Source organism: Castanea sativa, chromosome 7 (assembly GCF_040712315.1).
Source record: "Castanea sativa cultivar Marrone di Chiusa Pesio chromosome 7, ASM4071231v1".
NCBI classification, from domain to species: domain Eukaryota; kingdom Viridiplantae; phylum Streptophyta; class Magnoliopsida; order Fagales; family Fagaceae; genus Castanea; species Castanea sativa.
The window spans coordinates 21,651,777-21,666,605 of NC_134019.1; the positions used below are offsets into that span (position 1 = coordinate 21,651,777).

Sequence of the window (14,829 nt, forward strand, 5' to 3'; positions counted from 1 at the left end):
AACAATACAACAACAAATGGTATTACATCTTTGAAGTTTGTGAACCATCAGTTATGGTCCCCACAAAAAAATTTTCATAATGTTGATGGTATTTTCAACCACATTCAAAATTTATACAAAACAAAAATAGTAGTCACCATAATCAGTTATGGTCCGCACATATCGATGCTGTGATACTGTCACGAACCTCTTTCACTGAAACGTTCAACGTCATTATATATCTCATGTGCTCTAATGAAATTATGAAGAACCATTGTAGCAAAAATGATGTACGATTGAGTGCGTATATGAAATTGTGGCATATTTCTCAAAAATTTTCATTTATTCTTCCAAACTCCAAAAGTTCGTTCTATGACCGAACGGAGTGATGAATGGAGATGATTAAATCTCTCCTGTAGACGATGCAGCACTTCATCAGGCCGAAATTCGGGGATGTGGTACCTCTCCCCCTTATATGGTGCAAGGAACCCTTTCTTTATAGGGTACCCTGAATCAACAAGATAATACTTTCCTGCAAATGAACATGTTTATTACATATTTACAAACCAGCTGGAGCTTTTGGGAAGTTGTAACTCTCATTATTGAGGTAGCTAAAAAAAATCCTCGTGTCATGCGCTGACCCTTCCCATCCAACACATGAGAATGTGAACTTCATGTCAAAGTCATATGCGCACATGCAATTTGTTGTGGTGATCCCCTTCCTACCATAGTACGGGTGCTACTCATCAACTGGTACGACCACAGGGACGTGGACCCTATCAATCCCACCAATGCAACCCTAACCATTGCCACAAAAAGGAATCCATGTGAAATGAAATACGTGGTATGACCATGACAATAATTTGAATAAAATAAAGTCAAGATACCAAATTCACAAAGTACCTTAAAATGTGGCCAATATCGACCTGAATGCTGAATATGTTCTGGCACATCCCGAAATGTACGATCAGCAGGCTTGATAATGTTCGCTACCATAACGGTGGCTAACAATGTAACTACTGTGACCATGTGGCGATGCACTGTCTCACTCGAGTGCTGAAATCTATCCTGCACTAATCTGTTACCCTCAGCATGACCAAGTACCACCAATGTCATTGCTAGAGACTCTTCCAAGCAAACTCTTCTAGTACCATTATATCCATACTGGCGCAATGTATTGCACAATTGTCCAAACACATGGCTTGACATTCTAAAATGTCTTCGACATTTCTCAGGATTTTCAGTTAATGTATACTGTATTGATTTATACCTTGTTTGTATATTCGTATGCAATGGTACTTTGGTCATATAGGTCTCCACGTAAACTGCACATGCACACCCGGCTAGATATGCTACGAGTACAATGTCGTCACTCAGGTCGAAGTCATTATCCCTGCATATTTTACCGACTTTAATTGCATGTACAAATACTAATGTGATACTATAATATGTAGGCAAGTTCACAATAGGCTTCACGTTATTGAACCTTTATTACTACTAGGGTCAAACTATGGTGGCACTAATAAATTAAAAATCCTAATCGTATGCTTTCACGATTTCATCCAAGATTTCTACAAGTTGTATATTCACATCTAGAGGGGAAACTATAGAAACTCACTGGTGCTGGGAATCAGATAAGTCGTTTAGCAAATCCATCCTTTTGTATACCTTGAGATTGCTTTACAGGTATTGAACAATGATCTAATATATATTTAGCTTAAAATTCAAAGCCTTGAGATACGAACGATATCTAATGCTACAAAACCAAGAAAAATAATAATCATAAAATAATATAAAGTACTGGTTACATAAGCACTGGTTTTACTAAATTTCATTTCAGTACTCTAACTTTACTTTCTTTCATTTCACTCTTATAACTTTAAATTTTATTCAATTAATACTTTTCCATTAAATTTTGGTATATGTTGTAGTTAATTTTCCAATTTTTTAAAATTTTTCTTCAAATTTTTTTAATTCAAAAATCAATAAATGATTGAAAAGTATTTTCTAGATTTTTTTTTCCCAAACAACCTTAACAAAACTTGACAAAAATGCATTAATTGAATAAATATGAAACTTAGACAATTGATATGAATAAAAGCAAAATTAGAGAACTAAAAAGAATTGTAAAGAAGTTTAGAGAATGGGTTTTCCATTTTAGCCTATAATATATTATCAATTATATTTATTAGAAAAATCACCAACTTTTCATTCACAAAACATTGTTTATAATATATTTTAATCACATGCATCAACCATGTCACAAAAATGATTTGACTAAGTTATTTTTATTAAAAACTTGTTAAGATATTAGAGAAAACTAATCTTTTTTTTTTTTTTTTTGCTCTATTGTTTGATTACTGAGAAAATTTACAAAATCAAGGTAATTGATAATTAAGAAAATCTACAAAAACAAGGTGAGGATTTTCTGAGCGATTCTTTTTGGTAGAGAATTGCATTGCATTGCATTGAGCTGAGTTAATTTCTTTTCAAAGAAGATTTTCCGCTCAACAACATGTCATCTGAGGACTGGAGTCTAGTCGATACTTGAAAGATTTTACACTCAAGTTTTGTATAAAATTAAAACTATGAAAGAGATTCAAGAAGAATACACCTATTTTCTTAAATAGTTCATAAACACAGAAAATAAAGTTGATAACAATCCCCACATAGATAAAACAGCAAAGAACTACCAACTTAAAACTATTAGCAAATAAAAGCCAAAATACTAACAACATCATAATTCCTAAAAGATTAACAACAAAAGGGGCCAAAAGATTGATAGTAAATAACTATTATTAGATAAAAGCCAAAATACTAACAGCACCATAATTCCTAAGAGATTAACAACAAAAGGAGCTAAAAGATTGATAGTAAATACTTCAATGTGATGTTTTAGTCTTCATCATCAGTCCATAGATGCAAAAGATAACAAATCCTCTATAAGAATCAAGGTAGGAAAATATATTATTTACTAGGATGTTTTAGTACATGCAAAGTTTTTGCAAAACCAAAAACCGATAGAGACAAGTTGCTTGATTTTTCTCCTGATTTAATACACTATTACACTGTTGTCAAAGTCAAACAGTAAGTAAAAGGCATCCAAAATAAGCACGCACGTATAGGCTTCATACTATACTAAACAAGGATGTAATAAACAATATAGGACATCAATCTACAAGCATGCTGATTACACTATGCAGGGAACTTAAAACCTTAATGTTAGTACACTAAACCAAAATTGAAAAGATTTTTATTATTTTTTTAAAAAAATAAAGAAACAAGAAAAAAGAAAAAAAAGAAGTAGAAGAAATGTCATGCTGTTTCATACACTTTCTTTCATGCATGGCAAATTAAAAATGCAGTTGGGGGATGCTCCTTTCTGTGGTTAACAAGAAAATATGCTTGCAGAAGATTTCTTCTAGGTTCTTTTGAATTGAAACACTTTATGATCAACAATCAACACCCTATCTGAGCCAAGTCTTTCTATTGGAAATTTCTTTAACATTACTCATAAGAGATGAATGGTGCAAAGCCAAACACCTAGGCATCTAGCTGCCACTCGGCTGCATATGGCAGAACTGCAACGCCTTCAAAATTTTCCTGCCAACACATTATATTGGCAAAACCACTCCATCTGCACTGTCTCTGCCAGTGTCGCTTAATTGTCAGCAAGACCAGCTATCCCTCCACAACTGGGCACACTCGCCTGTACTCTCTTACAGCTACTCTGATCCAAATCTGCATGATAGGCTTGCTCATACCTACAAAACAAAGCTTTACTGGGCATTAACTCTTCATAAGCACCTGTTTTGAACCCTCAAACATCACTTTGTTGAGGTTATACCACAAGGCCAATAGAGTTATGATATGACAATCTTGAGAACATCACATATTCCTGCTTATGAAAATGTAGATACCACAAGGCCACAAGGCCAACTGCTTCAAAGAGCAAGGATAAATGCACAAAGTTCTAAGGGTCTAATCTGACCAAAACCATACAACCCAAGCAAAGACTACACTCCAGTAATAAATTATCCAAGTTTTCCTCTTCCTTATTCTTATAAGATACAGTTTCACTCACCATGTTTAGGAGTTATATGAGGCCATTTTAGCTTATCAGTAACTCCACCCCTTAAGATAAGGATAGCTAAAATTTGACAGCCACTTGTGTAGAGTATAGCTCTCTAACATGGTCCTATTTCAAAGTGAAAGTGTAAAGATAACTTTAAATACCTATTAACTGATGCAGCTCGTTTTGAATTCCTTAATGGAGTCTTTAAATACTTTTTCTTTTTTCTTTTTTCGTTTTATTGGAAAATATTGACACACAGACATACACACTAGACCAAAAGTCAAGAACATAGAGAGGCCATATCACAAAAGTCATATGGTATAAACCGATTTTAATTTAACACGTGTTTCATTTAATTGTTATCCATAGAACACACTGATAAATTTAACACACATAAATTTAACACTGATAGAGCTATTAGGTAAAAGAAACCTTGAATAAATTCAAGTAGAGCCAGAATAATAAAATTCAGATTCGACAATGTTCAGAATAAAAAAAAAAATTCAAGTAGAGTAATTACTTGATTATTGGAAAACAGTACTAATGTATGAGCTCAAGTATAAAGGATGCCATGCAAGTATAAAACTACACACCTTCCATATGGTCACTGGTCATGTAGTTGTGGGAAGGATCAAGCTTTGAGGACTTAACTATGCCTAAAAAAAATGTCTAAAAGGTTATTAATATTAGAACATATGAATAAATAAAAAATAAATAAAATTAAAGGAACAGGTAAGCATAAGAAAAAGGGACAGGTAAGCATACACTACACATGACAATTAATTGGTAACCATTGTCTTACATACACACCCCTGGTAAGCATTTTAGTTTCTACCAATAAAAGCAAAATAAAAATAAAAACATAGTGCAACAGGTAGAACATTGAAAATCCGATTACTACACCAATCCTATCGAGACAACTCATGATGTTCAGCAACTCACGATTCGGCAAACGTTTATTTTTTAAGGTTTTTGCATTAGGACATGCCTACATGTGGAGAACCAGTAGTTAGAACACAATAATATAGTTATAGACAGTAAAGTTTTTCACAATCATGTAAAGTGAACTAACCACAATCTTTCGGGTCCACCACTCATCACTGGCCTGAAGCAGCCCAATGCCAGCATCATAACCCAACCCAGTCTCATTGTCAAAACACTCCTTATACTGCCTCCACCCTTTTTTCAGATGATCCCATTTGTTTTTAATCTGCAAGTAAGTCGCCACTCTTCCCATGTCACCCAACTGCTGAATCACTGCATCAACCCCAGTTTTGGTCAGAAATCCTCCGTTCCTCTTGCCTTCTAGGACTTGAACAGCACAGAACTCACAAAAAGCTTGTAGTTCCTTAAGGTTTTTCCAATCAGCTCTTGGATCATTACTACCACCGTCCTTCGATTTCTCCTTAACCATTTTTGCTACAACTTCCTTCTATACTCATTAAGGCATTTTAACAAACAGTTTGTGTGCATATCATATAATCAATTAGGCATGCCCACATGAAAAATGCAAAGTAAACTCACATATATCCAAATACAACAGAGTTAGGAAGAGAATTTACATGTGGTATTACACGAAGGATCGATCAAGAAACCCAAATTATAGTGTCATGGAAAACACAAAAGAACCACACACAAACGTTGAACACAAACACCACACACAACCGTTGAACACACAAAAAAAAAAAAAAAAAAAAACCACAGATTGATGAAGCCTCATGGATCACAATATAACCACACCAACATATCAAAGAGCATGAGAAGTTAGACACAACTTACCCGTGAATGCAGAGACCCACAGTGGCGGCAACGATGTCCGAAGCGAAGAGAAGGTTCGCTCGCACGATGGAAGAACAGAGGGGGTCTTTTCAGAGAGTTCCACGTAATGGGTTTTCTTCTACTGTGTGTGCTCTGTTTTGATGGCTTTGTGGTTGGTGGGTAGGTGCAATTCATTGAAGAGGATTCGGACGGAGCATTGAAGAGCTTTGATGACATTCTGCCACGGTAGTTGAAAGAAAAGAAGAAAGCTGAAGAAGAGAATGAAAAGATCCGTTGAACATAGTGCACTGTTTTGATCAAATGGAGCAATGCTTATGCAATGATCAGATGGAAGCTGTGCACACTGTCTCATCACAAATCGTTAAGCGAAGGCTACACGGACACCCCAAGAACAGTACACGCACGCTTTGGAGTTTTTAATGAAACGATGCGTCTCAAAATTGTTTTAGCTCTTTCAAATTGAATTTTGCTGGCATTGAAGGTGTCCATGAACAGTACCCAACACGCGTTTTTGTTTAATGAAACGATGCGTAACGCTTGCGCTCAGCTTAGTGGTTTCCTACGTTTCCCCTCAGCGTTTTTGTGTCTACTGTACAACGTGGGTCCTAGCAATTCACAAATGTAAACGCACAAACGCAGCAATAATCCAGATCCAAACACATTCTATATATTGACCAACCCCTTTTAATCCAAAACTCACCGTTTATCATATAAGCAAGTTGCGACTGTGATCCTAACATTTTTGTTCACACAGTTTTTATCATAACTGTACTACATGATTGACTGTAAGTGATAAAGCAAAAATTGTAAGCTAATGTGAAAGTGATAAATTACCAATCACAGTCTATAATATAAAATAGTTGTGATAAGGGTGTGTGAGAGTTTGTTGTAGTCCTAGAATAATTTGGACATGTCTAGCAATTGTACTAAGTAATAAAAAGTATACTTTTTTATCCTTTAAATTTGGGATGTAATCTATTTTCATTAGTAATCTAGTCATTTAGTATCCATTATATTTTTTTTATGAAAAATTAGTTTTAAAATGTCATGGAATATGAGAATAATATTATTATAAGTAGAAAAGCATGCTATGGACAAGTAGATTACACTACAAGAAAAATGAGCTATTGCGGTGGGTGAGAAAACTGCCGCTATATGTTGCTTATTGCGGCACGTTTTTGGCCCGCCGCTATACATGAGATCTATTGCATCGTTCTATTGGCCCGCCACAATAGTTCTAGTATTTTGCAGCATACTACAACGGCGGGCCATGTTAACCTTAGATATAGCAGCGTGTCAATGACCTGCTGCAATAGACCCTGAAATAGCCTGCGTCTTTTCGTTTTTAGCCATTTCATTAGTCTCCCACACACACTTTCTCTCTCACACACACACTCTCTCTCTCAAACACTTCAAAAATCTATTCACTGTCTCATCTCTACCACTACCCACAAACCCACAGCCACAGCCACAGCCACCTCCACCACCACCCAAAAATCGAGCCTAGTTAGGTCCAAAAACAAATGAATCAGGTCTAGCCCGACCCATTTCTCTTATCATATCTAACCCTAGCGGTTCATTCCCCTAATCTAGAACCTTCCCATCTTTCTATTATCTCATCCGAACTCTCTCGACAAAAACCCATGGCTTAAGCTACCAGATCTCATCACCTCAAACTAGCACCACCACCACAGGAGGCGGCTTGCTCCTCATCAAAAACCCTTACTGAGATCTCTCTAATCTAGGTTCAAGCTCTCTCTCTCCCTCTTGGCATAAAGCTTTTATCTCCCTCTAGACCTTGATCTCCCTCTCATGCAAATACATTGCTTTTCTCTCATTCTCATTCATCGTTCTCTCTCCTTTCCTCTCTCCAATCACTTCTGCATCTACATTCTCCATTGGCATTTGTACGCACAACTCTTTTGCATTCATCGACTCCTATTTCTTTTTCCTGGTTATTGTTATCGAAACCCTAATTTCTTGTTTGGTACACAACAGGACCGAAAGACTAGTTAAAATAGCAAAAGAGGAAGTCCTTGAGGTTCATCTTGGCACCGATTGATGCTTCGCGAGAAATTCTTTGCTTTTTCTATCTCTCACTCAGTATGATTCTCTATTTCTCTCTGATTCTTTGGTGTTATTATTATTATTTTGGTTTGATTTGTTTGGTTTTTGAATAGCGGCTAGGGATTCTGAATATACTAACAAGGATTTAGAGGAAATTCAAGAGCTGTTGAGATCGGCTACTAGGGATTGCGTTCCATAAGAGAGGAATTCGCTTGTTAGCTTTCAAGCCAGCATCGGAGTCGAGGTTCAATTCCTTTTTTAGTTCCTAAATATAGGGTTTAGATTTCTGTGGTTTCAACGATACAGGTTTTTTTTATTGGTACGAATTCAAGTAATGCTTTGAAATTATGAAATTTTCCAGATGTTGATGAATTTTGATGTCTAATGTGAAAAAAAATTGAACAATGATTAGAGAAGTGATAAGAATGTGAGACTTTAAACTGATTACAACAAATACCTATTCATATTTGTGTTGGGGGTTTATGCCCTAAAATCCAATTTATTGGCATGTCATAAATAATTAAATTGTTTAATTATATGAGACTATTTATAAATGAACTAATGGGACATTATCTTAGTCCATGAGATGCATTATATGTGATTTATGTGATTTAGTCACAGAAGATGTAAATCACAAGTTCCTTGTAAACTCAAAATGTAATTCATAGTCGGTGATGAAAATTGGGCGTTTCATCTACGAAGACTATAACATATCAACTAAGATGATTTGTCTTGATCATGGAAATGGAGATTTCTAGTTGGTATGTTAATATGTTTTAAGAGTTAAAACATATTGAACAGGACCGCTATGAGATTTATTATTCTCCTAACGACTGTCAAATGAATAATAAATCTCATGACTTTTATTTACATCAACCCTAAATCATGAGAGAATAATAGACCTGATCATGAGATGTAGGTTGTTTTGATATATCAGAAGTGAGATCTATTAGTCACGATCAAAACCTCAGTATGTTGGGCAACCACATTTAGTATTGATGAAACATATATTTTCAAGATGGAATTCATAATCTCTTAACGGAGATACAAAATATTCTCTTAAGATAAGTTTAATGGGTTTGGTTATTTAGAGAGTTGGGCCCAACCACTTTAGTAAGGAGTTACTAAAATATATATTTATGGAATCGGATTTCATAAATATATAATGAATAACATAAAGGATTAAACTGGGTACTTAAGGATTAAGATGTAGTAATCTTCAAAGTGGTAGTCTACATCCATGACTTTGTATTACTACAAATATTTATTGAAGAGGTTGCATGTACAATAAAGTCTTGGGATATAATTTATAGATAAGGCCTAGAGTGCAAGTATATTTATATAGTGGTATTAAATATAGTTAATGGTAACTTTTAATTTGTCAAGAATTGACAGAAAAACCCAAAACTCATTGGAGCTAGTGTCTTATTGGTCTCTTTTGGTCCCACTCTAAGCCACACACAAGAGCCCAATTGGAATGGCCCAAAAGGCTAGCCTAATTAGATAATCAGTTATATATAAGAAGAGAAACATACAGAATTTCATGGGAGTTTTTTTCATAAGTCTTTTTTATAAGTGTTTTCATGATGACCATACTTGGAATGAAATGATTTGTATGTGACTGTTGGACACTCTCCTATTCTCTCCTTGGAAACTGATTGAGAGACCACACATCTTAGGGATTAAGTGAAATTGGAGTGAAGATTAAAAGTCTTCCCAAGTGCTTCTGATCTTCAGTTTTGAATTTCACCACACCAAGGTATGCTTTCTTGTTCTCTAATTCTGAAACTTACACAGTACATGTTATCAATTGCGAGTGAAGTAGATTCGTTAATTTTTTCCGCCGTGCATGTTCTGTATGAGATACAAATACGTATTTTCCATGTTTTTTTCCAACAATTTGTTCAAGTAAACTTAATGAAGGTAACTATGAAGATTGAATGAGGGATAAGAATTTGTGACCTTAAACTAGTTATAGTTATAGTTAAGATTTGTATCATGAGGAGACAAAGCTTTTATCTCCCTCTAGACCTTGATCGACCTTTTGGATCAATAAGATTCGTATCTCGCTCCACCACCACCTTAGATGGTGGTTTCTCAACCATAGATTTTACCTTTTCTCTCTTTGAACCCAAGTCAAAACCATCACCTACCAAATCTCAAACTCTTTCAAACCTCAAACTCACTCCCCAATCTCCAAGCTAGGAGTACCCTGCACAGTGCGTGAGCCACAAAAAAATGATGTGGAGGTGAAAGGTCTCGCTATATAATCTCTCACTTCTTCAAAATTTAGCCAAATCCATCTTTCCCACGAAGAACGGCCTATTTGTCCTAAATCCGAGTCAAGAATATGAACCAAATTGGACCAAATGGCTGCCACGTTTTATGTAAAATATAGCCCCAATCCTCAGCAATTCGATGTCCAGCCATCACTACCTACTTTGTTAGCAACCTTATGGCCTGTTTGGGAGTTTAGAGAGGGAGGAGAGTAGAGGGGAGTAGAGGGGAGGGGAGTAGTGGGGAGGAGAGTAGAGGAAAATGATTACCCTCCACCTTGTTTAGATGTTTTTATAATTAGTAAGGGGGGAAGGGAGTAATTAGCCCTTCCCCTTGTTTTTAACATTGTAATTTTATAAATATAATAAGGGTAAATTAGGTAATTTACTTTATCAATAATTTTATGTGCTCTACTCTCCCTCCAAATCTCTCCAATTTGGGGGAATTATAAATGAGGGGGTTGGAGGTAGTTGAAACCCCTTGAAACCCCTCCAAACCCCTCCCCCTCCTTCCTTAAAAAACTCCCAAACAAGGTAATTGAATTACTCCCCTTCCCTCTACTCTACTCCCCCTCCTTTTTTAAACATCCAAACAGGCCATTAAGTACTCTATCCCAAGCTCCCAGCCCAGCCCAAAAGGCCCTAAAGTTTCATTGATTCACATATGGCCATCTCAACATAGCCCAGTCGCCCTTGGTGCAGGCCAAATACAGCAATATTTTGGTATCTTTGGTAGTATTTCGTAGTCCATATATTTTTTTCCTAGATTAGGAAATATTGTGGAAAACCTAGGTATAAATTAAAAAAATCGAGTTGGTGCTTCTGTGGTTTATAAGGTTTTGAACATTCGAAGTTGTAATTTTGTTGATTGTTGCCTTTTTACTTCCTAATCAATTTATTGTATGTTAGTATTGCACTAATTGTTTTTCACATGATTAAATTGTTTCTTGAACTAAATCCTGTGTATTGCTGTAATAACACCATTAAGATGTAGATTTGGATTTATTTAAGATTGTGACATGTTTTATTCTTAGCTCAAAGCTAGTGTATTGTTATAATAGTGTTTATGTGATATTGTGATTAAGATGACTAATATTTTAGTAATTGATAATACTCAAAGCTAAGTTGTGATATGTTTCCAGCATTATATTCATTAGAGGTTTTTGTTGATTTCTTTAAGTTTTAATTTTGCTTATATAGAACCGTTGGTATTTAGATGTATTTGTGTGTGCTTATCTTTAGAATGATAAATAGATTATGGCTTTGGGAATTTACTTTTTGACCTAAATAATTTATAAATCTTGGGGCCTTGAAGCTTATTTCATCATAGTTTGCCACAAATCCATTGATTATGTATGACCTATTATCTATCCCTTTAAAAGAAAATGTATGTGAAAGGGTTTGTTGACCCTATTTGATGCTTTTTCAATGGGTATCATGACAAAGGTATTACAACCTACTGGTCTGCCTACCTATGTGCAGTGCTGCTGTGTGCTGCTATACTAAAGGCTAGTGCTGCTGTTTGTGCATTGTTGTTGTTGTTGTTGTTGTACATGCTTATATGCACTATGCTTCTGTTGTACTTGGTGTTAGCTGTATTGTGATACTTGGTAGCTATTAGCATTGTACTAAGAATTGATATAGAATCCTAGGATGTTTTGGTAATTATTGGTAGGTCACATTCAGCTATTGATGACCTGTCTAATTAGGCATGTGCTTAACGTATTATAAAGCATGTGATAGATAAGGAGTTAGTTAATCAATTCAGCTGCAGCTTAGTTAAAAGGCTGCAATGATTTTAAGGAAGAATATTAGAAGAATAATAATCTGAGTTTTCTCTTTTTTGTACTCTGATCTCTACCCCCAATATTCTTAAGAGGCCCAGCTTCCTTGAATCAACCATTACAATTCACAATTGCCTGTTTGGTTTTTACCTTCTCCTTGGTTGGTCATTGGTGGGCAAAGCCAAAATATATTCACTAGTCAAATGTTGTCCAAAGCCTTCGGGTGTTGTCAAGTATCAAGTCATGATGTTTTTAAAATTCACATTGATTAGGTTCAATAGTGTGACAAAACATTACAGATCTCTTTACCAACTCTCTACAAAGCCAATGAGTCCTCTTGTAGTTGTAATGCTATAGAGGCCTTATATCCTTTGATTGAATATGGTTTTGTGATCAAATTATATTAACCCTATTCTTGATTTTTGTTTTCAAAGCTAAAATGAAGACAATCCAAACTTAACAGTTTGGCATTGGCTAACTAGGACTTTTACAAGTAAAAAAAATGGAAGGAGTTAAAGCTCAATTGGCATTGGCATTGGCCCTCTTCTTTCATCATTGTACACTAGACTAGAGGAAAAGGAAGAATTATAAAGCATTGGTCTTTTATTATTATTATTCTTATTTCTCCTTGTTAGACCTTGCACAACAAGTTTAGGATCATTGTTTTGGATAAAATTGACAATTGCCGACTTTCGTTGGCCTAGCTTCTCTAGGCAAGAACATAGTCTCATTTTAGGACCCTCAAGCCAAAAAGTCTAGTCAGATGTTAGGCAGAAAGAAATGTTGGAAACAAATGAGTTTGACTTAACTTACAAATTGTTTTAGAAGATTTTGTCCAACTTTAATAAAGCTTGTTAAGTGTGCTTTGATATCGGGACAGTTCTGCATAATCACTTTCTTTGGATATCATTTTTTTTTTAATCTTTTACCTAGTAACGTAGATCCTTCTTGAACTTTGCGTGCCTAATCAGTGTCAAATAAAAATTGCATCTTTGAGTTCAAAGTTGGTTTTTCTTATTTCTTTCTCCTAATGTGTACAGGAGAATTGTCTAGCAGTGATGAGAAAAAATATAAAGCACTGAAGCGGGCAACTGAAAGGGAGATTTCTCAAAGTACTGATGTCATCTATTGCACATGTGTTGGTGTTGGAGATCCTCGATTGGCAAATTTTAGATTCCGCCAGGTTGAAATGCATCTAACATGTGGAAGTTTGTCCAGGATTCACTAGTTTAAAAGCTTACTCATTCTAACATTTTGTTTTTTGTTTTGCTACTATTGGTATAGTGCATTTGAATCATTCACAATGGTTTTATTTTTTTGGATTTTTCTATTCACTAATTTTTTTGAAATGTTTTTCTAAAAAGTTAGCCTCTTTTTATATGATCTGTCTATAATGTTGAACTTTTAACTTGCTATTCCACTGAGAAATTACCAACAGTTTTGACAATCAAATGAAATTGATAAAATTATATGCATGTTTGGCATTACTTTAGGAAGAGAGTTTTAATTATAGAGTTTTAGTAGTTTGTAATAGAGAGTTTTAACTGAGAAGCTCTTTTATCTTTTTTGGCTTTTGAGTCTTTGACAAATTGCATTAAACAATGCTTTAAAGTGGTAGTTTTATAAAGCATGATTAGTGAATTGCAGATTTTTGTTCCCTAAAAGCTTCAAATTTTAGCTTCCTAATCATGAAGGTTGATGTAGTTGAGCTTTAAACTAGTTTTCTATTGGGGAGGGTTTGGGAATTGGGATAAGCTGTACCACAAATACTTTGGTTTTATTTTATTTTTTTCTTTTTGAGTTTTTGCTTTTCGGTTTCAGAGAAGTTTCCGATTTTGGTTTTCCAACTTGTTTGTTGAAATTACTATAATGCCCTTTTTTTCTTTTTAAGGAGTTGGGGGGGCTTGACTTGTGTACACTCTCTAATTGGTCTTTGTATTTAATCTTGGAACGATGAACTATAAGAATGTCTTAAAGACTTGAAAAAGTTGTCTTAGAATTTTGTTCCCACTTCAATGTGTTTGTGAATTTCATGTCTTGAGAGTATTAGAATATATTGTCAGAAACTTTTTATGAGAAAGAAAACAATAATTAAATTTTTTTACAGTTTTTTTTTTTATTTTCTATAAAATTATGAAGCTAAATTGATTGTCCCAAACAATTCATACATATTTATCAAACAATCCAAAATCTCTGAAACTCGTGGCCTCTATACCCAATTTACCAAGGTGAGCTCTCTCATCAACTTTCTTCAATACCCGTTTGGTTCCCTTGAAAATTGAAAAGAAAAGCCCAAGTTACATAGTGAACAAGCTGCAATTTCAGACACTGAATTTGCGAAATTGGTATTATTCAAGTTGTTCTTAATACTGTTCCGTTTTTGTTGAAATCTTTGGTCATTTTTTAAAAACTTTTTTTGGATTCTAGCAATGGGTAGGTCTTAGGTTTTTTTTTTTTTTTTGATGAAATACATTGAAAATGTTGCTGCTATTAGTCGTATGCATAAATTATGGTTCTAATTAAAATGGCACTGAATTCCAACTAAATCCACCACGAAGGGCTTTAAGACTTATTAAAGGCCATAATGAAAAAATAAATAAATAAAAAAAGTTGGTAAAACTGAAGTCCAAAGGCAAAGAGTATGAGTTATCCCCATTCCCATTCCCATTCCCAACTTGTAACTTGTTCTTGTACAACTGAAGTCCCTACTTGTTGAGTTACTGTCCACTCAACCTCACACAAACAAAACAAATTGAATCACATTATTTGTTTAAGTGATCAATTTTGTGTAATAAACACTTACGAAGTGATCGATTATGAATAATAAACACCCTTTTATATGAATTCACTACTCACAATTAATTATCTC

The 14,829-nt window shown here is 34.8% G+C and overlaps 3 protein-coding genes across 3 annotated transcripts in view; all 3 read right to left on the reverse strand.

Moving 5' to 3' along the window:
• Window positions 1-14,829, reverse strand: part of LOC142642936 (oligopeptide transporter 4-like) — a 56,325-nt gene that overhangs the window by 12,948 nt on the left and 28,548 nt on the right. The gene's annotated exons all lie outside the window — the stretch shown is intronic.
• On the reverse strand, window positions 318-1,188 carry LOC142644142 (uncharacterized). Its single transcript, XM_075818820.1, has 2 exons — window positions 867-1,188; window positions 318-511 (listed from the first exon to the last, which is right to left on the reverse strand). Exons 1-2 carry the CDS (start codon window positions 1,186-1,188, stop codon window positions 318-320), a joined length of 516 nt encoding a protein of 171 aa, XP_075674935.1.
• On the reverse strand, window positions 3,523-5,468 carry LOC142644143 (uncharacterized). The gene is made up of 4 exons (XM_075818821.1): window positions 5,127-5,468; window positions 4,936-5,042; window positions 3,689-3,743; window positions 3,523-3,582 (listed from the first exon to the last, which is right to left on the reverse strand). The coding sequence occupies exons 1-4, from the start codon at window positions 5,466-5,468 to the stop codon at window positions 3,523-3,525; spliced, it is 564 nt and encodes a 187-aa protein (XP_075674936.1).

Coding starts and splice junctions, on each gene's coding strand:
- LOC142644143 (XM_075818821.1), bottom strand. CDS start 5,468: ATGGTTAAGGAGAAATCGAAGGACGGTGGTAGTAATGATCCAAGAGCT. Junction 3,744..4,935: donor GTAGTAATCGGATTTTCAAT/GTTCTACCTGTT, acceptor TTTGTTTTGTAG/GTATGAGCAAGCCTATCATG. Junction 3,583..3,688: donor GTAGCTGTAAGAGAGTACAG/GCGAGTGTGCCC, acceptor ATGTGTTGGCAG/GAAAATTTTGAAGGCGTTGC.
- LOC142644142 (XM_075818820.1), bottom strand. CDS start 1,188: ATGTCAAGCCATGTGTTTGGACAATTGTGCAATACATTGCGCCAGTAT. Junction 512..866: donor TAAGGTACTTTGTGAATTTG/GTATCTTGACTT, acceptor GTTCATTTGCAG/GAAAGTATTATCTTGTTGAT.